Source organism: Girardinichthys multiradiatus, chromosome 9, assembly GCF_021462225.1.
Source record: "Girardinichthys multiradiatus isolate DD_20200921_A chromosome 9, DD_fGirMul_XY1, whole genome shotgun sequence".
In the NCBI taxonomy this organism is placed as follows: Eukaryota; Metazoa; Chordata; class Actinopteri; order Cyprinodontiformes; family Goodeidae; genus Girardinichthys; species Girardinichthys multiradiatus.
In genome coordinates this window covers 25,458,624-25,485,358 of record NC_061802.1, presented here as the reverse complement: position 1 = coordinate 25,485,358, position 26,735 = coordinate 25,458,624, and the positions used below count along the sequence as shown (strand labels likewise).

General features: G+C 42.3%; 1 protein-coding gene across 9 annotated transcripts in view; it reads left to right on the top strand.

The window, feature by feature from the left end:
* The window catches only part of LOC124873582 (unconventional myosin-IXb), a 75,069-nt gene extending 48,592 nt beyond the window's left edge, over window positions 1-26,477 (top strand). For 2 of the 9 annotated variants that reach the window (XM_047374311.1, XM_047374310.1), the window contains exons 10-45: window positions 609-738; window positions 1,483-1,572; window positions 1,728-1,844; window positions 1,940-2,074; window positions 2,395-2,516; window positions 2,632-2,773; window positions 2,854-3,049; window positions 6,315-6,390; window positions 6,755-6,847; window positions 8,802-8,915; window positions 10,457-10,496; window positions 10,602-10,724; window positions 10,806-10,886; window positions 10,974-11,084; window positions 11,295-11,420; window positions 12,198-12,347; window positions 12,430-12,590; window positions 13,237-14,277; window positions 14,394-14,493; window positions 15,205-15,323; window positions 15,977-16,092; window positions 16,228-16,421; window positions 16,530-16,637; window positions 16,719-16,889; window positions 16,969-17,007; window positions 17,101-17,212; window positions 17,287-17,360; window positions 17,449-17,641; window positions 17,747-17,875; window positions 19,254-19,359; window positions 19,544-19,675; window positions 19,767-19,890; window positions 20,978-21,028; window positions 22,763-22,878; window positions 22,956-23,098; window positions 25,010-26,477. In XM_047374311.1, coding sequence (XP_047230267.1) covers window positions 609-738; window positions 1,483-1,572; window positions 1,728-1,844; window positions 1,940-2,074; window positions 2,395-2,516; window positions 2,632-2,773; window positions 2,854-3,049; window positions 6,315-6,390; window positions 6,755-6,847; window positions 8,802-8,915; window positions 10,457-10,496; window positions 10,602-10,724; window positions 10,806-10,886; window positions 10,974-11,084; window positions 11,295-11,420; window positions 12,198-12,347; window positions 12,430-12,590; window positions 13,237-14,277; window positions 14,394-14,493; window positions 15,205-15,323; window positions 15,977-16,092; window positions 16,228-16,421; window positions 16,530-16,637; window positions 16,719-16,889; window positions 16,969-17,007; window positions 17,101-17,212; window positions 17,287-17,360; window positions 17,449-17,641; window positions 17,747-17,875; window positions 19,254-19,359; window positions 19,544-19,675; window positions 19,767-19,890; window positions 20,978-21,028; window positions 22,763-22,878; window positions 22,956-23,098; window positions 25,010-25,554 — 5,620 coding nt within the window. In that variant the 3' untranslated portion in view covers window positions 25,555-26,477. Of the gene's footprint in view, window positions 1-608; window positions 739-1,482; window positions 1,573-1,727; window positions 1,845-1,939; window positions 2,075-2,394; window positions 2,517-2,631; window positions 2,774-2,853; window positions 3,050-6,314; window positions 6,391-6,754; window positions 6,848-8,801; window positions 8,916-10,456; window positions 10,497-10,601; window positions 10,725-10,805; window positions 10,887-10,973; window positions 11,085-11,294; window positions 11,421-12,197; window positions 12,348-12,429; window positions 12,591-13,236; window positions 14,278-14,393; window positions 14,494-15,204; window positions 15,324-15,976; window positions 16,093-16,227; window positions 16,422-16,529; window positions 16,638-16,718; window positions 16,890-16,968; window positions 17,008-17,100; window positions 17,213-17,286; window positions 17,361-17,448; window positions 17,642-17,746; window positions 17,876-19,253; window positions 19,360-19,543; window positions 19,676-19,766; window positions 19,891-20,977; window positions 21,029-22,762; window positions 22,879-22,955; window positions 23,111-23,173; window positions 23,274-25,009 lie in introns of all 9 variants that reach the window. The other 7 variants (XM_047374316.1, XM_047374317.1, XM_047374318.1 and 4 more) reach the window with 7 other exon arrangements.
* Window positions 26,478-26,735: the final 258 nt, after the last annotated feature.

Here is a 26,735-nt window from a genome sequence, read left to right as displayed (position 1 = left end):
TCATCCATCCATTCATTCATCCATCCATCCATCCATCTATCCACCTATTTATCCATCCACCGACCCATCCACCCATCCATCCATCCACCCATCCATCCATCTGTCCATCCATCCGTCCATTCATCCACCCATCCGTCCACCCATCCATCCATTCATCCATCCATCCATTCATCCACCCACCCATCCATCCATTCATCCATTCATCCACCCACCCATCCATCCATTCATCCATCCATCCATCCATCCATCCATCTATCCACCCATTTATCCATCCACCGACCCACCCATCCATCCACCCATCCATCCGTTCATTCATCCATTCATCCATCCATTCATTCATCCATCCATCCGCCCTGGAGCATCTTGTTCACTGAGTTCTGAGATTCAAAGAACTAAAGAATCTAAAACTGCATTCTTGTGGAAGATCTCATCTACTACAAAGGGATGGCCTAATGAAGAAATTGAATGAAGTCTTGTTATAACTCCTGCACAATGCCTCCATTCACTGACTTCAAACAGACGTTAAGATGTGAAGCACAGCCGTAACATCTGTCATATGACCATAGAGTAGTTTTCAGTCTATGTCATTATTTATACTTGTGCTGCAGGATCTTCACTGTGCTCTCCGCTATCCTGTATCTTGGCAACGTGACGTATAGAAGAAAGTCATCGGGTCGGGATGAAGGGTTGGATGTAGGACCACCTGAAGTCCTGGCAACTCTCTCTGACCTGCTGAAGGTAGTAACCTGGTGATTTTAGCGTGGAGTTTTGGCTCGCAGTGGAGTCACACACAAAGACCGAATGGTTATGCTCAACCAAGTGGCAGAGAGATCCCTGACAATATTCCAAGACATTTCGAGTTGGTTAAAATAAAGAAAACAGAAGTAAAACTGGGTTGAGAGCACATACCAGTACAAACATTCATGGCTATCTGCTTTGATAAACATAAGTGAAATAATTGCTCAAATTCATAAAAATAACAGGAACCCCCGGCCAGTAATCCCAATTTGCTCTGAACTTTTTGTCTTTATTCCGTTAGATTCTGGGGTAAAGTTTTATATTTCATTTTGTTTGTGAAATTGTACTCTAGATAGACATTTTGTTACATTTTTATAGTGTGCCTTCAGTGTTTTTGTAAGACATTTGGTCCGAGGTGAGACGTGAGTTTATAACTCAGAATAACTTTTGAATATTTATTATTCCACACTTTACTGCTCATTCTATTATCTAAGATGTGGAAAGAAAAATTTCCAAAGAAAAATTGTTATTACATTAATTGATATCTTGATGATGTCCTTTATCTATGATTTGCTACATCAACACCTTTTGTCCAACTTAACTTGTCAGCTAGAAATGAGAACAATGCGTGGTTTGTGTTTTGGAAAAAAAGGTTAAAAGTAGGTTTCTTCAGCCTACATCTACATCAGGTGCATCAGCTCTGTCCAGGGTTTCACCTTTAATCTCCACGTTTGTCCCTCTTAGGTCAAAGAGGAACTGCTGGTTGAGGCGCTGACGAAGAGGAAAACAGTGACCGTCAACGACAAGCTGATTCTTCCCTACAGCCACTCTGAGGTAAACTTCAACCACAGAAAAAAAATATTTCTGAAATCTCTCTTTTATCTTCTGCTTTGCTGCTGAGACACCTAATGCAAACTTCTCCTCTCACCTCAAAACCCCTGAAGTCTGATAAAGTCACATCACATGAAGTCCTTTGTTTCCACTTTCAGGCGATCACAGCCAGAGACTCCATGGCCAAGTCTCTTTACGGTGCGTTGTTTGACTGGATAGTGCTGCGCATCAACCACGCACTCCTCAACAAGAAAGACATGGAAGAATCTGTCCCCGTAAGAAAGCAGCACACATCTTCCCGCGATTAAGTAAAACCAGTTTAACATCCAGCTACGACTGAATAACTGATGTCCTAACATTGTCTCAACAGTGCTTGTCCATCGGTGTCCTGGACATTTTTGGCTTCGAGGATTTTGAAACCAACAGCTTTGAGCAGTTCTGCATCAACTATGCAAACGAGCAGCTGCAGTATTACTTTAACAATCACATTTTTAATCTGGAGCAGGTGAGTAGGCCTGAAAGGCTCATAAGCACGGGATTTACTTTTTCAATTCAACTTCTAACTTTTCAGTTGATAAACTAGCTCAACAGACCTTCTGATAAAATATTATTCAGCTAGTCTATTGCACCAGTCACAGTGAAGCAGATGTTAGCGATACATAGGTATTGTTATAGAAATAAGTCCCATTTAGCTCAGCAAAAACACAAAAAAAACCTCTGTTTAGAATATTTCTGCATGTTTAATTAGTGTTTCGAGGTCAAACCTTTTATAAAAACATTTGGCACAAGCTTGTTAACCAAGATGGTCTTTCCTGCCTCAATCAGGACGAGTATCAATCTGAGGGAATCACCTGGCACAACATTGACTACACAGACAACGTGGGCTGCATCCATCTCATCAGCAAGAAGCCCACCGGCCTCTTGTACCTCCTGGATGAGGAGAGCAAGTAAGAATTGCTACGTCCATGCAAAGCTGCAAATAGGATGGAATGGTTCATGTCTTCTAATGTTCCTTTTCTCTCCTCTTCTCTCCTCCCTGCACCCCCTGTGCCTGTACTCCAGCTTTCCGCATGCAACAGATAAGACCTTGTTGGCCAAATTCAAGCAGCAGCACCAGGTCAACAAGTACTTCGTACCCACGCCAGTCATGGAGCCCGCCTTTGTCATCCAGCACTTTGCAGGGAAAGTCAAATATCACATCAAGGTATGTTGGCAGCTTCTTCGTTCAAATTCAGGTACAAGTGTTTCTGCTTGCAGCAGTCTCAATATCTGTGACCTCATCAGGATTTCCGGGAGAAGAACACTGACCACATGCGTCCAGACATCGTTGCGCTGTTGCGCAGCAGCGACAGAGCTTTCGTACGGCAGCTCATTGGCATGGACCCAGTGGCCATGTTTCGGTGGGGCATCCTGAGAGCCACCATCAGGGGCCTGGCTGCTTTCAATGAGGCGGGTCGCTCCTGGGGTGCGAAAACAGCAGGTAGACCTTCCGACAATCAGTTATTTAAAGGGATAGTTCTTATTTTTATAACAGATTGTCTTTTTCTAACATCTTTGGACATATGGATAGTTAATATCAATTGTAATAAAACTGAAATATTAAAGTAATATACATAAATAATAAAAATTGAAGAAGGAACTTTTCCCAGTTTTCTGTAAAATATAATTTAAAAAAATGCCCTTTCTGGTGAGGAATAAATTAAGACACTCCCACATTTATTCCAACTCTAAATGACTAAAAGTACACACAGGCTTATGACATCAGGCGCTAAAAAACATAATATTACTGATATTATATATATCATAATATCAGTAATTACACTGTCCAGAAACTAATCTACTAGTGGAGGACATTCAGAACGGTTGCCAACATGCGCAAGTCTGCTTGTCCAACCAAGTTCTCCCTGAAAGCAGAACGCAAGATGCTAAAAGAAGTCTGCAAAAAACTAAAATGTCTACAGGTCCTTCTCAAAATATTAGCATATTGTGATAAAGTTAATTATTTTCCATAATGTAATGATGAAAATTTAACATTCATATATTTTAGATTCATTGCACACTAACTGAAATATTTCAGGTCTTTTATTGTCTTAATACGGTTGATTTTGGCATACAGCTCATGAAAACCCAAAATTTCTATCTCACAAAATTAGCATATTTCATCCGACCAATAAAAGAAAAGTGTTTTTAATACAAAAAACATCAACCTTCAAATAATCATGTACAGTTATGCACTCAATACTTGGTCAGGAATCCTTTTGCAGAAATGACTGCTTCAATGCGGCGTGGCATGGAGGCAATCAGCCTGTGGCACTGCTGAGGTCTTATGGAGGCCCAGGATGCTTCGATAGCGGCCTTTAGCACATCCAGAGTGTTGGGTCTTGAGTCTCTCAACGTTCTCTTCACAATATCCCACAGATTCTCTATGGGGTTCAGGTCAGGAGAGTTGGCAGGCCAATTGAGCACAGTGATACCATGGTCAGTAAACCATTTACCAGTGGTTTTGGCACTGTGAGCAGGTGCCAGGTCGTGCTGAAAAACGAAAGCTTCATCTCCATAAAGCTTTTCAGCAGATGGAAGCATGAAGTGCTCCAAAATCTCCTGATAGCTAGCTGCATTGACCCTGCCCTTGATAAAACACAGTGGACCAACACCAGCAGCTGACATGGCACCCCAGACCATCACTGACTGTGGGTACTTGACACTGGACTTCTGGCATTTTGGCATTTCCTTCTCCCCAGTCTTCCTCCAGACTCTGGCACCTTGATTTCCGAATGACATGCAGAATTTGCTTTCATCCGAAAAACGTACTTTGGACCACTGAGCAACAGTCCAGTGCTGCTTCTCTGTAGCCCAGGTCAGGCGCTTCTGCCGCTGTTTCTGGTTCAAAAGTGGCTTGACCTGGGGAATGCGGCACCTGTAGCCCATTTCCTGCACACGCCTGTGCACGGTGGCTCTGGATGTTTCTACTCCAGACTCAGTCCACTGCTTCCGCAGGTCCCCCAAGGTCTGGAATCGGCCCTTCTCCACAATCTTCCTCAGGGTCCGGTCACCTCTTCTCGTTGTGCAGCGTTTTCTGCCACACTTTTTCCTTCCCACAGACTTCCCACTGAGGTGCCTTGATACAGCACTCTGGGAACAGCCTATTCGTTCAGAAATGTCTTTCTGTGTCTTAACCTCTTGCTTGAGGGTGTCAATAGTGGCCTTCTGGACAGCAGTCAGGTCGGCAGTCTTACCCATGATTGGGGTTTTGAGTGATGAACCAGGCTGGGAGTTTTAAAGGCCTCAGGAATCTTTTGCAGGTGTTTAGAGTTAACTCGTTGATTCAGATGATTAGGTTCATAGCTCGTTTAGAGACCCTTTTAATAATATGCTAATTTTGTGAGATAGGAATTTTGGGTTTTCATGAGCTGTATGCCAAAATCATCCGTATTAAGACAATAAAAGACCTGAAATATTTCAGTTAGTGTGCAATGAATCTAAAATATATGAATGTTAAATTTTCATCATGACATTATGGAAAATAATGAACTTTATCACAATATGCTAATATTTTGAGAAGGACCTGTATAATGGACGTACAGCGGGGTCCTGCTCCTGTTGATATGAAAGTGCATGTTTGTACAATCAGAGACTGTACAAGTTTAACTTTCTTATTAGTAGGTGTGAAAGAAGGAAACCTTTGCTCTCCAAGAAGAAAGACGTGAAGTTGGTCAGAGGGATCGCAGACAAAGACCAGAACTTCTGGAGTAATGTTCTTTGGACATATTAGTGAAAAATCTAATTATTTGGACTCCAGAAGTGAGAAGAAGTTTGGCAAAGACCAGATACAGCATTCCAGGAATAGCATCTCATTCTAACTGTGAAGCATGGAAGGGAGGGACCAGAGTTTGAGGATGCTTTGCTGGCAACTCACTACCATCAAACCATCGGGAGAACAGAACAGAACTGAACCCTGGTTCATGAAAATGACCCAACATGTACTCTAAATCCACACAGGTCTGGTTGAGGATAAAAGGACTGATAGACTGATAAAACAAGCAACTCACTCAAGTCATTTCAATCAAAAGGGGTAACTAGCCGCTAGGGGTTAGGGTGATGTCTCCCTCATGTAGAAATCAACTGTTTGGTTTATTGCTTTTGTGTCAGAGTAAAACAAGGGACACTTTTTTAAGTGCAATTAAATAATTTGGTTTTCCAGAGATAAAGAAAATTAGATTAGGAATCTATTTGGGAGCATTTTCAATTCAAGTTAAAATCAACTAAAATATGAGTTGGCCTGAGCTGTTAACTCACCACAATATGACGTCTTTCTATTACAGGTTAGGGAGCTATGACTGATAATAACGTCACAAAACCTCACTTCAAAAACTCCTTTTTAAAACCAGCCCTTTAAAAATATCCTTTTTTCCTCATGTAGGAAGATGGGAAGCTAATGTCATGCACATGCAGATGCATTTGAACCGCAGCTGCAGCGCACAGCAGATGCCCTTCTCTGTAATTAGCTTTAAGGTCAGCATGAAAAACAAAGGTGGTCATAAATGTCTGAGATTTCCTCTGCATTTCTGAATCCTTCTGCTTATTTTCAGTCTTTTCTAAGTAGTCTGTCGATGTATTTAAAAGAAGAGCAACAGACTGGTGAAAATGAGAATGAGAGCAGAACATCAGCTTCTAGTGACCCTTGACAGTTTCTGTTTGTAATGCTGTGAGTTTATCCTTTGCTGGTTTTTGTACTGATTTCGTAGGTGTCATCCGTCCAGCTTCCAGAACTCCTTTAGGAGAGCTTCAGCGCTCCAATGCCCCAATAGAAAGAATGTATAAGTAAGTATTGTGGAAAGATTTTGTTCTCACTTTGTGCTTTTGGAATAATTAATTTTCTAGCAGTAATCTGCCTGTTGTGGGACCTACTGATGCAGTGTTTTTGCAGCCTATGTGGTTTATACATTATTGTTTCACTGAGATTATGTAACATCAACAAAATGTTCCCCTCTCATGCTACTTGGAAATGTTGAACCTGTTGTTTTATGGACATCCACTTTGATCCTGTTGTGCTGAGTGAGATGAGGATGGATATTTGGAAAACATCTTTAAATCTTCCTTCACCTCATCTCAGTCACCCATATCCTCCCCACCTCTCGGTGACCCCAGTGTATGTGGTTCTCTCCTCTTCCTCTTCCCTCCACAGACGAGCTTCTATGCTCGATTTCTACTTTGATCACTCAGAGGAGCGCCCTCTAGAGGCCTTCGAAGACATCTTTGCTAGCTATGAGAATAAGAAGTAAGTGAATTTGGTGGAAAGCAGAAAAGAATGAGGACAAGAGGCCAAGCAGGAAGGAATTAGCTGTTGTTTTTAGGGGTTTGTTCTGCCTTCTGAGTTTGCTTTCATTATCATTTATAATCTCTAACATGGTGTAATGTTTTTAAAGAAATAGTAGTTTTTTTTTTTTTATATTTCAACATCTGCTTCTTGAAATATGAAACTCGGCAGATTGGGGAAGTTCAGTTCAGCTGCATAAGACTTTAAAACAGTTTTTTTTTTTAAATTGCCTTTTACGTACATTTCCAGTCTCCGCTCAATGTAGTCCTCTTCCTTTTTTTTTTTTTTTTTGTACTTTCCAAAATCCCTCCTCAGATCTGTCATTTGCACGTTTATTACCCTAGCCTCAGAGCACAGGAAAGTGTTTGTGCAGGCTTTCGCTGAGTATCCACTCAGATTATGTCCTTTAGCTGCAGAGCCCTAAAAGCACACAGTCCCTCAAATACATGCAGATAGGCCTGTCCAAATATGCAAAGGACAACTGTGAGAGCCTTCTCAGAAGGAATATCAAACCACCAACACTAGTTTTGGATTGTTGGGCTCATGTGCTGCAGATTTTCAAATTAAAGGAGAATTAAAGATGAAGGTGCTGTTTCCTTCCTTGCCTGACCTCTGTTTTCATGGCCAGAATAAGGAAAATACTGCATGGACTCTCTTTGGGACACAGGAAAATTCCTCCACATTAACCTCACCGGCCACAGTTAAGGGACCACACACACGACAACTACTTCACCCGTAACTACAATCCAGTAACAGCCGCATCATGGAAACAGACAGCCAACAAACAATGCCGATCATCAGCTCAGCTCTGCATGTTAACCACCACAGTGGCAGGGATACACAGATGTGTAAAATGCCTTAGTATAAATGCATCTTTTAGTGCTGTAGCATAATTCAACATTTCATTTGAGTGCATTTATATATTGGTGGGTGAGAGGGAAATACCACGTTAAGAAAATAGCCTTTAACAAATTCCCTGGGATGACATGGGGTCTTTTATACAATTTTACAAGGTTAGGGCATACAAAGAGAGGGATCATTCCTCTGTACACAACCTCGCTAGATCCTCCAGAGTCCCGGTTTTCCTTGCTCACCCACCCCACAGGTTGTCCATTGAAGTTACATCTGTGGACTGAGGTGGTCATGGAAGAGAGATGTGTTTTGTGTCTGGTGAACCGCTTCTGTGTGGCATCTTCTGGCTTAGTTGAAGAGAAATTGGTCTCTGCGTCATGTCATATTTAAACCCCAGGGTGAAAAAAAGCCATGGAAGTTCCTACATATTTAAAGTAAAGTCTCAATAATGCCTTACCATTATTTTAAAGAGACTGTTAGCAGTGCCAACATCGAGAAATTTTGTTTAACAATTAATTATTATTAAATGTGCTCAAATTAAAGGTTGAATTTTTTTTTTTACATATTTCACTATGGGATTATGCTACTGCCACAAAATATAACCTGATTTTAAGACGTTTTACACATCTTTAGCAGGGGTGCCGACAAATATGTCTGTCTCTGTATATATGTGTGTGAATACATCCTCTAAAAAACCCCGTTTCTGTTTGTGTGTGGGTCTCTCTCTGGTCTTATGAAGGATATGACAGCATGGTTGGGTGTTCTAGTGTGTCTTGTGGTTTCAGGATCAACAGGAGAACATACTTTGCTTCACAGATGAGCAATGTGTGAAACCTGTGTGTTTCTCTTGGTATTCGACCCCCAGCTGTACTGCACTGTGGTTTTTTTTTTGTCTTGGTTAACCGTTTTGGTATGTTTCCATTGGAGGTGTCCTAACAGTGGTGTTCTTTCCAACTCTCCTTTCCTTTTATTTTGTCCCTCTCCATCTTCATTTTCTTGTCCCCTCTCCCTTCTCCTGCTTTCCTGGCCTTTTGTTTCTTGTGTATGTCTGGTGTACAATCAGAGAAATGCATTCAGAGATCATCAGCTCCATAAAGAACTTGCAGCTGGACGGGGAGGACCCTCGCAAGCTGTTGCAATCCTGGGGTCGCCTCCGCTTCCCACGTCACGTCCTCCAGTGAGTCTGCAGACAGAGTTGGCATCGGCTCTCCTCCAGATCGGTCCAGTCTTAATCGGCTCAGACAGAACACACTCCTATTCATGTTTCAGCAGCTCTAACATTTCTAGCAGAACACTGCCGTCTCATGAAACACATTGCTGCTTCTTTATCATGCATCATATGATCAGCTTTTATACGAGTCTGAGAGTTTGAAAAGCTGCTTTTCTTGAGAACTGAGCTCAAGATGCAGGGAATATTTTGACTGCAGCATGAAGCCCAGCAAAAGCTTTTCAGATTGGTAGAAGTTCAGACAAAGCTCTGCAGTTTGATACTGCCCACAGAGGGGAACGTTCGGATGCAGTAGCTGGCAAGCGTTTCTACCCCTTGAACTTCTCCACATTTGCAATTCACAACACAAAGTAGTTTATAATCAAGTGGAAAGAAAAGAACATGATGTTCAATTGTAATAAATAAAAATCTGAAAATCGTGGTGTGTATTTGTACATCTAGAGGCTGAATCTTTGTCCCTTTCTCTTTGCAAATCAGCACAAACTCAGTTGGATTTGATTTTGTGAATCTGTTCTTCGTTTCACTGAGGTCTGGACTTTGACTAGGCTATTCTAAAACATGATGATGCTTTCGTCTAGACCATTGCATCATAGCTCTGGCTGTATGTTCAGGGCTGTTCTGCTTCAAGGAGAACATCTGCCCTTTGGCAGTCTAACAGGTCTTCCTTCAGGACTAACCATTTAGTTAAAGTCATCTTCCCATTAACTGTGACTGGCTTCCCCATTCCTACAGAAGTACAAAATCCCTGCAGCATGACGTTGCCACCACCATGTTTCAAAATGGGGATGGTCAATTTCAGAGAATGTAAAGTTTTTTCCACCTTGTGCCAAAAACTCACAATTTTGGTCACATCTAACCAGAGCACCTGGTCCAACATGTTGGCTGTGTCCACTGCATGGGTTTGTTGCCTCTCTTCCATATAGCCCAGATTTGTCAAGGGCACAACTAAAAGTTTTCCTGTCCACAATTTTTTCCACCTAGACTGTATTTCTGCAGCTACTAAGTAGATTTCTGAAAGAAATTGGTTGCGGTGGATTTATTTTGGTCCATCAGATAAATTGCAAATACACTGCAACATTATTTAGATTTTTTTGTGCAAAACTTTTTGAGACCAGTCTTTTCATTGACGTTTGTGGGTTTAACTTGACAAAATATGGCGAAGTTCAGAGGGTGTGAAAAGCACTGTAAATTTAGATTGTTTCACATAATGCTGAAACCAGGAGAGCTTGTCTGTCTGTGTGGGCTGATTAGAGTCATATTCCATCTCTTGCAGCCAGCTGCTTCTTCATTTTTGATTTTTTTCTCTGTCACTATCAAACATCTTCGTCATTTATCCCATCTAGGTGCAAGCCTTCAATGCATCACTCGCTGACAGTGCATGAAGAAGTCACCCGGCCTTACTAACCTCCACCTGCTTGCCTGCTCCATCTCCAAACCTCAGGACTTTATCTCTGAACTCACTCTGCATTTTCTGTCCCCTCTGTTCACAGGAAACACAAGAGTGTCAAGCAGAAGCAGCCCATTCCCAAGGTAGACCTGAGCAAAGCCCATACACCCCTCATTTAAAAGTTATTTCATAAGGGAGAATTTATACATACCATCTGGATGCTCATCAGCTGGTTTCTAACTCTGCAGAGTTTGCTGGATTCACACTCCCTGAAGTTCATTGTGAGTCTGACGCTGCACGATCGTACTACAAAGTCCCTGCTCCACCTGCACAAGAAGAAGAAGCCGCCCAGCATCAGTGCTCAGTTCCAGGTAATCAGAGCGTCCGCCGCAGCGTCGGTACACGCCCGTGTGTTCCTGAAACTACAACAAACCTCTTGTCTTTTTCTTCAGAACTCTCTGACCAAACTCTTGGCAACTCTGAACAAAGCCGAGCCTTTCTTCATTCGCTGCATCCGCTCCAATGCAGAGAAGGTAGGTCACAAACGAGTGATAATTTGTTCCGGAAGTGTGGAACTATTACGCTGTTCTTCTGATGTAATCGTTTGTGCGTATGAGCAGAAGGAGATGCATCTGGACGAGGCCTTGGTGCTTCAGCAGCTGCATTACACGGGGATGCTGGAAACTGTTCGCATCAGGAGGTCAGGCTACCCGGCCAAGTATACATTCCAGGTAATGCAGATATGCTCTTCTTCATCAGTGAAACAATTCAGCTTAAAGGCATGAATCAGATTCTGAGTTGTATCGCTTGTAAAAATGTTCTGGGGTAACTAATAATACACCAAACATGATATGTACTAAAATATTGAGCATTATGATCTGATCTTTAGTTACACAGTTATTCTCATTTGTGTTACCCTTGTTCTTGTGTGGTTTCTTTAGGAGTTTATAGAGCAGTTCAGGGTTCTGCTGCCGAAGAACTCCTCCGCTTCGGAAGAAGACATTGCAGAGCTGCTGAAGACGAAAATGGGCCTCAACCCAACCACATACCAGATTGGCAAGACTAAGGTACCATGTTTCATTTAAAAGGAATATCTTATCTTATGGTTCATATTTCCAATGTAGTTCTACTGCTGCTAGGAGGGTTTCTTGTCTGCGTGACCAACAACACCCCTTGTGGGTTACTTGGCGACGTATGTGGAGGGAAACATTGAATCACACCTGCTAAGTTGAACAGCTATAAACATATTAATGGTTTCTTACTTTTGTACAGTGTGCCATTACCCTTGAATTAACACTGAGTTATAACCAGGAGATGCCCTCAATTGCTTCTAATTAGCTGGGGGTTAGGCTTTTCAGCAATAATAACGATTGAAAATGAATCAACCGAAACTAAGTGCTGTTGGAAATGCAGGTACATGTGGTTATGCAACTCCAAATAATATTATAGCCCATCAGGGGACGTCTGTAGTCATTTTGGTTTAATCACGGCTCATAATCTGGTAATAAAAGTAGGAAATGAATTGGCAAAGTTATGAAATCACCTATACCTATTGTTATGTTTAGATTTATATTTTATTTTTTGTGCAAACCAATTTCTGATTTTAAAGAGAAGGCAGGTGATATAAGAGCACTTCTGCAGCTAAATCTGTTGTGTTTTGATGAAAGCATCTCAAAGACATCTCATTAAGAGTTTGACAATAGTAGAAAAAATAATGTTGATGTCCATCATAATTCTTGTCCTTAAATAGTAAGGCTTAAAGTCTGTCTTGCACTTTGTAACTCAAACATTATTTTCACCAGCACCAAACATCTCCCTCTAACCTTAGTTGGTTCTCGCCGCAGGTCTTCTTAAAGGAGCTGGAGCGACAGCAGCTGCAGGACACGCTGCACAAGGAAGTGATGCGGAAGATCATCTTCCTCCAGCGCTGGTTCAGAGCTCGCCTGCAGAGGAACGAGTTCATAGAAATAAGAAGAGCAGCCATCTTGATCCAGGTAAACCCGATGCACTATTTAATGTACTTCTTGCTTCTTTTACAGTTGAATATCAAGCCTGACGTCCTGTCCTGTCTGTTAGGCTTCATGGCGTAGGTACTGCAGAGAGGAGCAACGGCAACGGGCAGCAGCTCTGATCCAAGCTGCGTGGAGAGGACACAGACAGAGATCTGAGTACCACCGACAGAGACATGGAGCAACAAAAATACAAGCTCTAGTCAGAGGACACTCAGCACGCAGGAGGTAAAAACACTCAGTCAACGTGTTTAAAGGGTTCCTGCAGTCTGCCAGAAAAAAAATATTAGTATTTCTTTCCTTCCTTCCTCCCTTCCTTCCTTCCATGTCATGTTCCTCTTTTCTTCCTCATCTTTCCCTTCTGTGTCCCTTCATTTGTCCTTTCTTTACTTTCTTTACCTCCCTTCATCTTTTATTCCTCCGTTGCTTCTTCTCTTCCTTCCTTTTGTCTTTCTTTCTCCACTTTCTTCGTTGTTTCATTCCTTGTCTTTCCTTCCTCCCTTCCTTTGCATCTCTTCTACACTCCTCACATTCTTCCTTTTCTTTCCCTTCTTTCCTTCCTGTCCTTCTTGTATCCTGTCTTCCATCCTTTTACCCTTCCTTGCATCCTTCCTTCTTTCCTTGCTTCTTGCTTGCTTTTGCCCATTCTTCTTTATTTCTTTCTTCCGACAGCTGTCCTTTTTTCCTTAGTCTTTCTTCCTTTCATCATCCTTCCGTCCTTCCTCCCTTCCTTCTGCCTTCCTTTTATATGCAGGTTCTACATGTAAAGCATGCTCAATGTGGAAACATATGCCTTAAATTAAATATTATTGAATGTGCGAAAAGGACAGAGAAGTCTAATGAAAATCTGACTGAATATTTCTGTTTATTTCAGGTGTCAGTCCATTCGTGAGGAGATCAGAAAGAAAGAGGAGGCCAGGATAAGAGCAGAAGAAGAGAGGAGGAGGAGGAGGGAAGAGGAGGAAGAGGCTAGGAGAAAAGCAGAAGATGAAGAGAGATTGCGAATAAAAGAAGAGGTGCGGAGAAAGGCGGTGGAGGAAGCAGCAAGAAAAGCCCAGGAAGCCCAGAAGAAAATTGAGAAAGAGGAGCAAAAACAGGCGAGAGAGCCTCAGACAAGAGAGGATCCAGATATTGAACTGGTCACAGAAGAGATGCTGGATGAAACCGTCCCAGGGGAGGAGCAGGGGAAAGATGAAGAGGTGGAGGATGAGGAGGAGGATTTGGATCCTTGTGGTACAGAGGCTGAGGCTGGACCCCAGCTAGATGAGGAGGAGGAAGAACCTGGTCTGCCCTCAGATGAGGTCACCCAAAACGCACTTACAACTAAATCCCCACCTCAAGGGGATAAAAAATCCAGCATTACCTCCACAAAATCTCAACATGCTGAACTAAAGACGCCACAGTCTGGCCTTAACAAGGCCCTTTCATCTAGGAGCCTAGAGAAGAGGGAGCAAAGGAGACAAAGAGGCCTGGAGCACAGTAAGAGAGAGTCTGAACGAGCCGCTATATCCTCCTCATCATCATCAGCCACCAACCGAGATCAGACATCCCCGGCGAAGAGCCGAAATCAGGAGACATCCAAGCTGAAGGAGCGCTCGGACAGCAAGGAGCTGGACCAGTACACTTTCGTGGCCTGGAAGATGAAGGACGAGAAAGGAGGAAAGAAGGAGGGGAAAACCTCTCCTCCCTCTGCCGGTCCTGTCCGTCCATCCACGTTACCCCTGCAGCCTGCTGACTCTGCACAGGACAAAAATGGTTTCAAGGAAGGTGTCGGGGCTGTGAATCTGCAACGCCGCTCTGGCGCCATTAAGGAGAAGCCAGAGAAATGGAGGGAAAGGAGTAACGGGGAGAACTCTGAGAGCACCTGGTCTCTTCCACTTCACAACCAAGAAGAGAATATAAAGAAACCATTGCTGTAAGTCTGCTTTTCCAATCAGGCGGTTCACTCTTTTGTTACAGTCCTTATCTTTTTAACTGATAAACCTGCTCTGCTTTGTTTTTATTCCATATTGGTGCTTCATCTCCCTGTAGGAGGGAAGCATCCCAGTCCTCCATCGACAGTTTGTCTCCAAGTTCTGAAGGAGCCTGGGCGGTTTCTGTCAGAGACCCCTGGGCCATGGCAGTCAGAGAGGTACTTTAACCATGCTGGAAAAGTATAAAATTAGATTTTTTCATTTCCACCTATGAAGAGTGGAAAATCGATTTTAATCCTTATTCCATTAAGAGATCAGACTTTCTGAAATACATTTGGCTCTGAATTGATTTCTATTAAGATGGTGTCCTTTTATTTTTGATCCGCTGCCTCATAACCTATATTATGCTTTTGTCCCACTCACCCCTGGCCCTCTTACTTCTGAGGTTTTATGCTGGACCTGCTGTTCTTCAAGTGGTTCTGGTTCAGATGCCAAACAAAACGTTGACATTCCTATTTCTAGGGATTTTTTTCCAAACAGAATAAAGGCTTCGGGATCACACGCTGTGATCTAAACACGGTTTGATGAAGAATGACCCAGTTCAGATCTTATTCCGGAATGTCATCGTCTTTGAAATAAAGCTGATCTAAGTTGTTCTGAAGCACCGAAGAGCTGGGAAATTTCCCTTCACCACACTGCAAAATCAGAAGCTAACACATTGTGTTTTTACAGAAATGTCCAGAACTGCTGGAAAATGTAACTATGAGAATTGGGAAAAGTGGAATTTTGAACTGGGAATTTTGATGTAACCCTGTTTAATTGTTGGTCTTCTGTCAAAGACCTAATTTGGCTTCACTGAGGAACATGTTAGTGTTGCCATTTGGGCTTGATTTGTTTTGAAATTCCACACTGGCTTTATCACTCTGCAGGTGACTCCTTCACAAGAAGGTCATGGTGACACCTCAAGATCAGGCTCCTTCAGAAAGAGACATCAAGAGGGTTCTGGGCATCCAGAGTCAATGCACTCCAATGCAACCACACCAGACAGGTAGGTGTAAACATCTGGATCCCAGTGTTCACCAAGAAAGGTCATGCATTAGACATTTCTGGCATTTAATGGGGGGAATCTTCTACTCCCACATTTTCTTACATAGGATTTTGATTAAGCAATAGAAACAAATACTAGAGATGAATCATGCCTGATTTCTGTGGTTCGTACACATTCTAGAGAAGTAAGACGTTTGATAGAAGTTTTTTACTGTTCGAGGTGTGCAGTAGAAATGGGGAGTATAAAAATCAATTTTATTCTGGATTAGACTCACAGTTGCATCCATCCATCCGTGGATGATAGATGTAGTTTTTGCAGGTTCCATCTTTTAACCTTGACCACTGCGGAAATATCTCAATCAGGTTCACGTTGAACTTTATTTATGCTTTGAAATAAGGCTAAACGCGAACTGTGAAGTCTTTCAATTTTACTGTAGAATGTTGTGTAATTAAAACATTGAAAACTGTGTAAATTTCTCATGATTATGAAAAACGGGCACCCATCTCTAGAAAGTGGTTCATGGGTTTCTTCACCCTCATTTAAGGACATAATTTAACTTGTTTGAGGCGTGAGGTTCTAGGTTCACTCTGATCCATAGTTTCTGTCTGGATAATCCTGATTGTGGTGGTTTCTTGTGGTTTTTGGCCCCACAGGTCAGGCGGCTTCTTCAGCAAGATTTTAAAAAAAAGAACCAAAGAGGCCCAGACTCCAGACAACGGAGAGCTGACGTTTGCTCAGAGTCTTAATGACAAGGCAACACTCGGGGAAGGTACAATTGATCAGATGATTCTGTTAAAGAATTTTTAACTCCTCCATATCCCTTCAGTCTCTGATGTAACTTGGCAGATGCAGCCTGTATTGTACTCCTCTTTGGTTTAAAAAAAGAAACATTTCCATCCTACAGCACCTCCTCACGGCCCCTCGGCGCGTCCCCTTTCTCAGCCGCACGGTGACCGAATGAATAAGAGTTTAGGCAGGAACCCTACGATTAAGATCAGCCGCGCCACCCGAGTTTCAGAGCAGTGGGACGCCTCGCTGGACCGAGTGATAACGAACGCCAACGAGCTGCGGAACCTCGACGAGTTTCTTGGCAACCAGGTGAGTAAAAATCAGCGAGAAGTCGACTCTTCGTTGAATTTGTTTAATCAGATTTGCGGAAAACGGGACTTTTGTGAAGTGTAACTTCTGATTTTACTACTGTCTCAGGTGAATGATTTCCGCTCCAGAGGCAAGTCGCTGTCACCTACAGAGTCCATCTTTGTCACTGCCACTATGCAGTTCAGAGAGCACATCAAATCTATGTATTCTCTCCCAGTAAGTAGAGTTGAAATATACTTTATAAAACACAGGAATCAGTGTTTAACAGTCACCTAAACCTCGCCTAAACTTTAACAGAATCCTACCATCGGCTACAAAGCACTGATGACGGGCTTCAAGAACAAAGTGATCCACCTCGCCACAGACAAGCAGCAGGAAGATGTTCAGTTAGTGGTCAACCTGTTCCAGTCGGTGCTGGATGGTTTTATCAGAGGAGAGGTGAAGAAGGAGGAAGCTGAGCCCGCCAAGGTGAAACTCAGATTCAGGACAATAATTGGCTTGAATATGAAAACAAAATGATGTGCTCACAGCTGTGTCTGTCTTCTAGCCTAAAGCCAGAAAGAAAAGGAGGAAAAAAGATAAAATCGTAAGCTTGCAGTTTGTATGTTCTTTTTTTCACCCCACTCTAATGATTTTAGTCCATTTTAAACTCTCGATTGTTTTTACATTTTTTTTTTAGATGGAGTCCCTGCTGAACCACGGTTTTATCAACTATCAGGTCAGCATCATGCAGTCGTGTGACCAGTGCAGCTCTTACATCTGGGGCATGGAGAAAGCCTACATGTGCAGCAGTGAGTATAAGTAAAGATGGCCATGGTTACTCTTTACTCCGCCTCTGAGTAAATACTTTTAACTTTCCTAACAGATTGTAAAATGGTATGCCACAAGAAGTGCCTTAGTAAAATAGCCATCAACTGCTCCAGCTTCTGTGCCAAAAAGGTATGCTTGATTTCCTTTCGCTGCTAATAAATGCGTGATGAGAAGCATGCCCATGTTACTGACTGCTGCTGCGTTTGTGGGTCCTCAGAATGACGAAGAGGTCGCCGGACATCACTTCGGGGTGCGTGTTTGTCATCTGGTGAGCGAGAAGAACCCAGTGCCAATGGTGCTGGAGATCATGCTGGAGCATGTGGAGATGCACGGTCTCTACACAGAGGGCATCTACCGCAAATCGGGCGCCGCCAACCGCTTGAAAGAGCTGCACCAGCGTCTGGAGACAGGTTAGATCATCCTTACAGCCTAGTCGGTATCTTTCAGGATCGAGACGTGTCACAAAGAGAAATAAAGACGTAACTTTTGTGCTGTTCTGCCTCTCACATGTTTAGACCCTCATTTGGTCAGCCTTGAGGAGTATCCCATCCACACAGTGACTGGCCTGGTGAAGCAGTGGCTGAGGGAGCTGCCAGACCCACTCATGACCTTCGCACATTACAATGACTTCCTGCATGCAGTGGGTGAGTGGAGACGAACCTGGACTTTTTCCAGTGCAGGAATTTGCAGTGCATTGAAAAGGTTTTCACCCTCTCTTTAACCTTTTTAAATATTTCACACATTACATGCATTTGCATATGTTTTTTTTTTAACCCCATATGCTCTGATGCCCCTAAATAAAACCAACCATTTGCCTTCTAAGTTTTTCCGTTGTATCTCTAGCTCTATGTTTAGGATCGTTGTCCTTCTGGAAGGCGAACCCTGACCAATCTGAAGTCTTTAGCAGCCTGAAGCAGGTTTCCAAGCACCGCCCTGTGTTTAGCTTCATTTATCTTTCTATTAACTCTGGCCTGCTTCCCCATCTCATTTGGAGAAGATAATCCCCACGGCTTCATGGCGCCACCACCATATGTCTGTGTTGGATGGTGTGTGCAGGGTGATGTGCAGCGTTAGTTTTCCTCCATACATAACTTTTTAAATGTAGGCCAAAAATGTATTATTTAAACAACGGCTCACTGCCGTCACTCTTTCATTATGGCCACATCTGTGACATGCAGGTTGGAGTACAGATTCTCCCACCTGAGCTCTAGAGCACTGTGGTTCCTCCAGAGTAATTTGCAGCTTCTTGGTTTAATGTTCTCCTTCCCTGGCCTGTCAGTTTTGGTGGACCGCCACGTTTTGGTAGGATTGAACAGTTCTCTTCACAGAACAGGTGACTCTATTTGCTATGTAGGTGACTTCTGAAGACAGTCGGTTGCCTTGGATTTTCCTTAGGAAAGGCAGAGTAAAGGGGGGTTGGAGGGTAAATAGATGTTCACGTCACACTTTTCAGGATTTTATTTGTAAAAAGGATTTTGAAAATAGCTATGTTTACATGCATAAATATTTCCCTGTTGAAAATAAATAAATATGAATACACCATTTATACAGGCTCAAAACTACATTTAATTCAGAATAGAAGCACTTTGACATGTGCAAAGCAGTCAATCTTTCAATAAACATCCACAGACACATTTTTATTCCCTTTATTCATACTTCTGTCCATGTAAGCATGCCTTCATTTCCCTTCTGCTTCACTATGTACCACTTTGTGTTGGTCTATCACATAAAATACCAATAAACAAATTAAGGTTGTGGTTTTAAACGAGACAAAATGTGAACAATTCTAGTGAAATGAAAACGTTGCCTGTTTCTGTGCCTGGTGCCTTTTTTTTGTCATTTTTATCTCATGATTAGTTGTTAGGTGACATTAAAGATGACTTTATTATGTGGCCAACTGTTTATCGATTATATTAAAACTACTAAATATCTTTAAGCAGCAGTGTATTTATTAATTTGTCTTTTAGATCTCTGTTCTTTAAAAATGAACTGAACTCTTATGTCTGCGTTTTTCTGTGGTAGAACTGCCGGAGAAGCAGGAGCAGCTTCAAGCCATTTACAAAGTTCTGGAGGAACTCCCCACAGCAAACTTCAACACATTAGAGCGGCTCATCTTCCACCTTGTCAGGTAAACATTCTCCACCCGGGGTATTTCAAATTACACAACCAAAGAAGTAAATCTGGTTTTTAAAAATGTTATTAAAAGCATCATTTTCAAGATTCAGTCTTAACATCTGTGTAAAAACTGGGAAATATTAACCTCCCTAAAAGACAACCAAACGAGATTGTTTTCTCTGATTATATTCCTGCAGGGTCTCTAAGGAAGAGGCACATAATCGCATGTCCCCCAACTCGTTGGCCATAGTGTTTGCACCGTGTATCTTGCGTTGTCCCAACACAGCTGACCCGCTGCTCAGCATGAAGGACGTTGGAAAAACCACAACGTAAGGGCTGTCCCACAAAGCAAACGTAGACAAAATCTACTTATTTTTATTTTGAATCTGAACTCACTCCCTGCTGCTTGCTGGCTTGTAGGTGTGTGGAGATGCTCGTCATTGAGCAGATCAGGCGCTACAATGAGAAGATGGAGGAGATAGAGCAGCTGGAGTACGCTGAGGCTCTAGCTGTTAACCAGCTGAAACTCAAGAGGAAGAACACAGTGAGTGGGGAAAAATACCTGCATGGCTCTGATCACCCGCGATGCTTTTACTGTGATTAGATGTTTAGATCAGCTCAACTGGACTTTGACAGTTAGACGTCTCTTTCCCACGTCTTGCTTCATGTGAATTCCAGCACACAGTCATCGGTTTGTCAATTAATTTATTAGTTTATGTAGGGACTGGAGTTCAACAGGTACCAACGTCTGCTGCAACATTTGGTCGAAGCTAATATGCAATGCTTGTCCCCTAGTTGGGCTTTTAGCTTCATGAAAGACCCAACAGTACATAAAACAAAACACAATACCATCAAATGAAGAAGAAATGTAGAGCCCATCATGTCTACGTGGCTGGTCGTCCTGAAGAACCTGCTTTGGTTTAATCTGAAGTGAGGTCCAGTCAGGTGTTCGGTTTAAGGTCAACAAGTTCATGCCTCGTACAGAGAAGGGTCACTTTGTTCCAGAGAGGTTTTACGTAGAGCCACTGGGTGCTCCACGGGTTATCGAACCAGTACCTCTAACAAGAAGCAAAAGCTCACTGAGTACCCCGGAGCTCGACCTTGTAGGCATTTAAAAATCAGGTTGGGGTTTGAAAAGTTTCTAAAATTGTCCCCACATTCAGTTTCTTAAAAAACATGACAGCAATGTGATTTAATAGGCTTCAAATCCAAGATCTTCTCTGCTCCTCACGTCGTCCTCGGTGGTGCTGCTTTGAATTTAAATCACTTAAAAAGCATTTTATACTTCTGCCTAACTTCTTGACATGTTTGTCGAACTTTTAAAGAGAATCCAAGATGATACCACAATATTTTATGTGAGACTTTGCCCATTCAATCTTTTTTGCAAGCCTTTATTCATTGCCCTATCAGTATCCAAATGAGTCATAATTGTTAGCTTATGGGGTCCAATCCCTTTTTCCCATGAGACATAGTGCTTAATTTAATGTACTTACTGATCATTATCATTAACCATATTTATTATTTCCTCACATCATCTGTATACATCATAAACATCCATTACTTTATCCCGTAGCATGACCTCCTTCAGGTTTACATGGGTAACACCGTTAATGTTCCTTGTCTCTCTGTAGCACTGCCGGCATTTACCTCTCAGGTTCTCAGCTCCTAACAAAGGAGTGGTGGTATGTATCATCCAGCTCTCAGGTGTAGTAGATCTAGTAGATGTAGATGTAGTGTGTAGTAATTTGCCATGCTGAAGCGCCTGTGCATGGCATGTTCGATACAGGTGCTTAGAATCTTGTTATTTTGTATTAATGCAGTTTGTTGGTTTGTACTAACTGGGAGTCGTCTGCATGTTGCTGTTGGTTCAGTACTTGTCCTGCTTGTGATGTGAGGGATTTGTAGTTTTAGGAGTACTCTGGGGTTCTGGGTTGTGATCTCTCTTTTGTCAGACGGTGACTTAACACTGTTGTGACTTCCAAGGCTTGACGGTATTAATGCAGCAGTTTAAATATACCACAGAGCTCTGAAAGTCATCCTATTTAACTAGAAACTAAACCTTTTTTGGACTGTGATGTTCTCCAGAGGAGTGAACCTGCTGCATTCAGTGCCTTGTGTTGATGCTCCTTGAACTTTTTCCCAGTTGTCACATTCCAGCTACAAACATCAAATCTATTTTATTTAGATTTTTGTTGTTTTATGTTAATATTTCATTGTCTGAGAACGCTAAATAATAATAAATCTTTAACTGGATTATACAGACTCTAAAGCATGTTCAGAGCGGTAAATAGGCCAAAATTGTACAAACAATATATACATTTTGCATTTAAGATGAAAAACCTGTTTTGTCTATCTAGAACTTCTCAAGTGGCAGTTTTAGCTTCACCTGGTTCAAATTCTGTAAAAAATCTATTAGGCATTTTTTGCTATCCAATTATTAATCGGAAAATTACTAGACAGATTAATCGATTAGCAAAATAATGGCTAGTTGCAGCCCTAACCAAGATATGTCCATCTAGACTGGGAAGCAGCCAAGATTCTCATGAGGACTCTGGAGGAGCTGTAGAGGTGAACAAGTGTTTGCCTTTTGCCACGAGCCACGTAGAAAACTCTGCATCTAGAAAAAGACGCCCTGCTGCCGGTCAGAGTCGATGAGAAGAGAGATGGATCTAAATACAGGGCAAACCTGGAAGAAACACTGTTAGAGGCTGCGGAAGATTTGAGACAGGGATGGATTATCACCTTCCAGCAGGACAATTAACCAAGTATTACAATGGCCCAGTCAAAGTCTGGGACCTAATTCCAACAAAGAATCTGTGGCAAGACTTAAAAACTGATGTTTGGAGATACTCCTAATCCGATCCGAGTGAGCTTAAGTTATTTTATGTAGAAATATGTACTCCCAAAGACTTGCAGCTGTAACTGTAGTAAGATTTGGTACTACAAAGTGTTGCTCCGACTGAATATACGCATCTGGCGCTCTGTAGGCTTGTATTTTAACAGAAATAGAAATAAAAACATTCTTTCTTTCCCATTAAAATAAAACCCATGTGCTACTTTGTGTTGGTCTATTGCATAAACCAATAACATACAGTTATGGTTTGTGGTGGTAACCTGGTATCATGGGAACAACTTCAAGGGGTGTCAACACTTTTGGCACTTGATAATATTTCTTCACTATTGCTCACAATCGTGCTGTAAGAATTAATGTGTAAATGCATGAAGGTCACAGGCAACATCCACTCTGCTTTCCCTTTGACCTCACTAACCATTTTGACTCGGTTTTCCTTAAAGGTTTGAATTTACGGTGTTTTTTGGTTTTAATTTATATTCTTAAACAGCTCTCTGCAATAACCATGGTTGAACATGTAGGCTGAGTTGGTAGATTATCGGTGCGGGTGCTGTGTCTTGTGCAGATTCGTGAGAAGGTCAGTTCCGATCTCAGCGCGGTTCCCGAGAACGAGCCGCTGGACTCGGACACTGAGACCGAGAACAACCTGGTGGAACGCATCAAGTCCATCAAACAGGAGAAGTAAGGATGTCCTCTTAACTTTTTCCTTACAGCAACGTTGGCTTGTTTTCTTTAAGTTCTTCTTCCTTCATTCTCAGAGAGGAACTCGCTTTTCGGCTGCCAGAGATGGAGCAGCCTGGTTCAGACCAGGAAAACCTGGACTCCGAAGCTTCTCTGAGCTCCGAGAGTCTTCTGGATGAACAGCAGCAGCGCTCGTCCGCGCACAGCTCAGAGCCAGAAGGTCAGTATTGAGGTACAGTCCGGTGTTTCCTGTCTTCTACCTGTTCCTCTCACACACCTGCGGGTTTCTGACCAGACCCCGGGGCCGCTGGGTTGGGCCCTTCCTGTCTTTTGTGGTGCAGGTCTGGACCAGTGATGGTGATGGGGCGCTGATGTCTGCTCTGTAAACAAAGCAGGTTGGAGGAACGGCAACCGTGTTTGTGTGTTTGTGTGCATGTAAATCCACGCGTGGCACAGATGCATGCTCCAATGTCGTCCAGACGTCATGAACATATTGGCACCATACCAAATAAAATGCTTGGAACTCTTATTTCCTGAATATACAGTCATGTAAAAAAAATTAGGACACCCCATTAGATATTCAGTTCTTTTTAAGGAAATGTTCACCTATTGATTCATGTCTAATCTCATTGCTTGTTATCTCTGGAAAAGATAGTGATTTAATTAAATGCAATCACAAAAAAATAACCATATTGTAATCATGAAACAACAAATATGAACAAAAATTGTGTTTTCTAACGGAGGCAACAGTTAGGACACCCTATTCACTAATAGCTAGTCCTTTCCCCTTCAGGTGAAATAACTTCAGTGGGACTCTTGTAGCCGTCTACCAGTCTCTGACATCGTCTGAGCAAAGTTTGTCCTCACTTTCAGCTGTGGGGTGTTTGAGGGTTTCTTGTATGTTTGGCCTGTTTGAAGTCACCCCACTCCATCTCAATAAGATCAACATCTGAGCTTCACTCCACACAGGCCCAGGACTTTCCAGTTTTTATTTCTCAGACACTCCTTTGTGGATTTACCGGTATGTTTTGGGTCACTGTGATTTTTCAGTCCAGTTCTGCTTCAGCGTCAATGTTTTTTCAAATTTTCCTTAAGTACCATCTGATACATGGTAGACCTTATTTTGTGTGACCTGGCCAGGTCCTGGTGCAGCAAGGCATCCCCAAACCATGACACTTCCACCTCCATGCTTTACAGTTGGTAAGAGATTCCCTTCCTGAAATGCTGTATTTGATTCATACTAAACCATACAAATTACCTCTGTTCTGGTGTCCAAATAATTCAGTTTTAGAGTCATCTGTCCAAAGAACATCAGTCCAGTCTTTGACTTGGTCTTTGTACATTCTCTCTGACAAACTTCACTTTCCATATTTTCCCAAGAGAGCAAAGATGTCCTTGTTCAGCTCTCATGAAAGTTAAACTTGTGCAGTCTCTTTCTGATTGTACGGGGATTTACTTTGATATCAACAGTAGCAAGGCTACAGAGCCTGTTGAGTTGTTTGGAGAGTTTCTTTTAGCATCTTGCAGTCTTCTTTCAGGGTGAACCTGCTTGGACAGCCAGACCTGAGCATGTTTGCTGTTGTTTTTAATGTCCTTCACTTGTAAGGCTGTTTTCTGGGAAGTGTAAAAGCTGATTTCAAATTCTTTTGAGACATCTTTAAAACCATTGCCTGATTCAATACATGTTACGGTCTACTTCCTGAAGGCCTCAGTCCATTCTTTGGATCTCACTGTGGTGTTCAGTCACATTTCTACAGTCAAGAGCACACCGAACTAAATGTCCGGGAAACCTCCTATATAATGCTGAGTTCTTATCATGTCACATGTGTGTAATGTCCAAATTTAATTCTCACCAGAAATGCTTTTGGTTTATTCAATTAAGATTTTTCAGAAATTACTTTAATTTCTTAGTAATTTTAAAATGAGTAAATATTAAATGTATACATGTCCAAATATGTTAAAACCACACATTGTCCTATTAAGTTTTCACATGACTGTATTTCATCTTAGATAGCATGGTGGCATGATCTTCCATTTTTCTTCACTTTCCTGATTCTGTTGTGGGAAATTTCTAGTAAATCACATATTTTTGGTACTCATACATAATTTCTCATCTTTCTTTCTCTTTCAGGACACAGTGGCGTCCAGCTGAGAAGACACAGGCCAGTTTTTACAGTTAAACCTTCAGACCTTGCGCAGCAACCTAAAGCTCCCGGTGGACGACCACCTCTGGGAAACCTCACCCCTTCCAGCTCCACCTCTTCTCTGACCAGCTGTGCGTCCACAGCATCTGAAACCTCCAACACTTCCTTCAGGCATCCCCTGCAACGCCGTAACCCCATCATCCCAGACACAGTAAAACTGCCCCAGGGTATTGTTCCCCAGCAAGCGGCCACCAGTTCACGTCAGACGTTCCCTCCTACTGAAAATCGAACGATTGCGTGCCTCATCCGGAAACGGGAGCAGCCCGGCCGTCGTAAAGACAGCACCCAGTCTTTGTACCTCGACAACCCAGAATGTGGCCTGCTGCTGCATTTCTCCTCCTGTCCTCCCTCTGCTTCCTCCTCTTCCTCCTCCATTGCCACGGCTACACTCCAGCAAAAGGACATAGAAACCCCCAAGGGTCACAGACGCTTTTCTGACCCGGACATACCCTACATGGATGACGATGTCTGACCAGGCCTTAACCCATGTATACACTCAGAGGAGACGAATCGCTGCAGGAAGGATCTGTATTTTGAATGTCTGAGAGTGTACATTTGTTGCAGACTGAAGTGACAATGTGAGGAACAGTGGCTGTTATCAGCAGAAAGTCATTGAGGCGCTAAAAACATGTCAAAAGTCTTGTGTCATCCTGTTCGTCAGTAGAAATACCTGGACAAGTTGTTTCCAAGCACCTTTTCTATCATTTTTAATATACTGTTGTTACTGTTGGTAAGTACAGTTTGACTACAGGCTGCATCTTCTGTAGCCTTGTGTATTTTTTTTTTATTATTTGGGCTGGAAAAAGAAAATATTGTTCTAGTCATTTTTCCATTCTTTCCCAATGCTCAGAATTGCTAGCTAGTGCCTTGATAACCCATTTCTCACACCGTAATACCTAAACAGTGCTAAACGGGGGGGTCTAGAATAAAGAGGGGACCTTTGTCTCAATTTTCTGTGTAATGTAATGAAATGGAACAAAACGTGTCCAGAACAAGGACCTAATCATGCTTTTACCCGTCGCACAGAATAACACCACATAGGAAGTCATTGCTTTCAGTTTGCAAAGGGAAATGGGAGCAGCACAAGCCACTTTCACCAATGGAAAAGAAAGAGAAGAACACGAGCCCGACCACGACGCCATGCCACAACTTCTCCGATGTCCCTGAGTCATGGCCTCCTTGGAAAGACGCAACTTTGCTCAGATGTGGACACTCCCGATGCTGATTGAAATGAATACTAATGTTTCTCTGTGGCTGCTGAATGATGTTTGTTAGTTTGTGTGGTTCATGAGGAAGATGTTGCTGATGTGTAACGGAGGGTATGTTTGGGACTGAATGTTAAGAGCTGTAATGGTTATTAGTATTAACATGAAAATACATGACATGATGCTTGTGGCAGCTGCTTCTGTGTGCTTCTCTCTGGTACATTGTTAATAATTAGTATGAACATAGTAAGGAATAACTGACATACATCGAAAGCCAGATGTTTTCAAAAAGACTCAGAAAAGACCTTTTTTTTTTTTACGGTTGGTGATTAAATCAAAACCTTTCCAGTTTTAGGTCAATTAGGATTACCAATATTATTTGTATGACCTTAAACAATTACAGAACACCTTCTGATAACTAATTCACATCTGTTAACTGGAAGCAGAG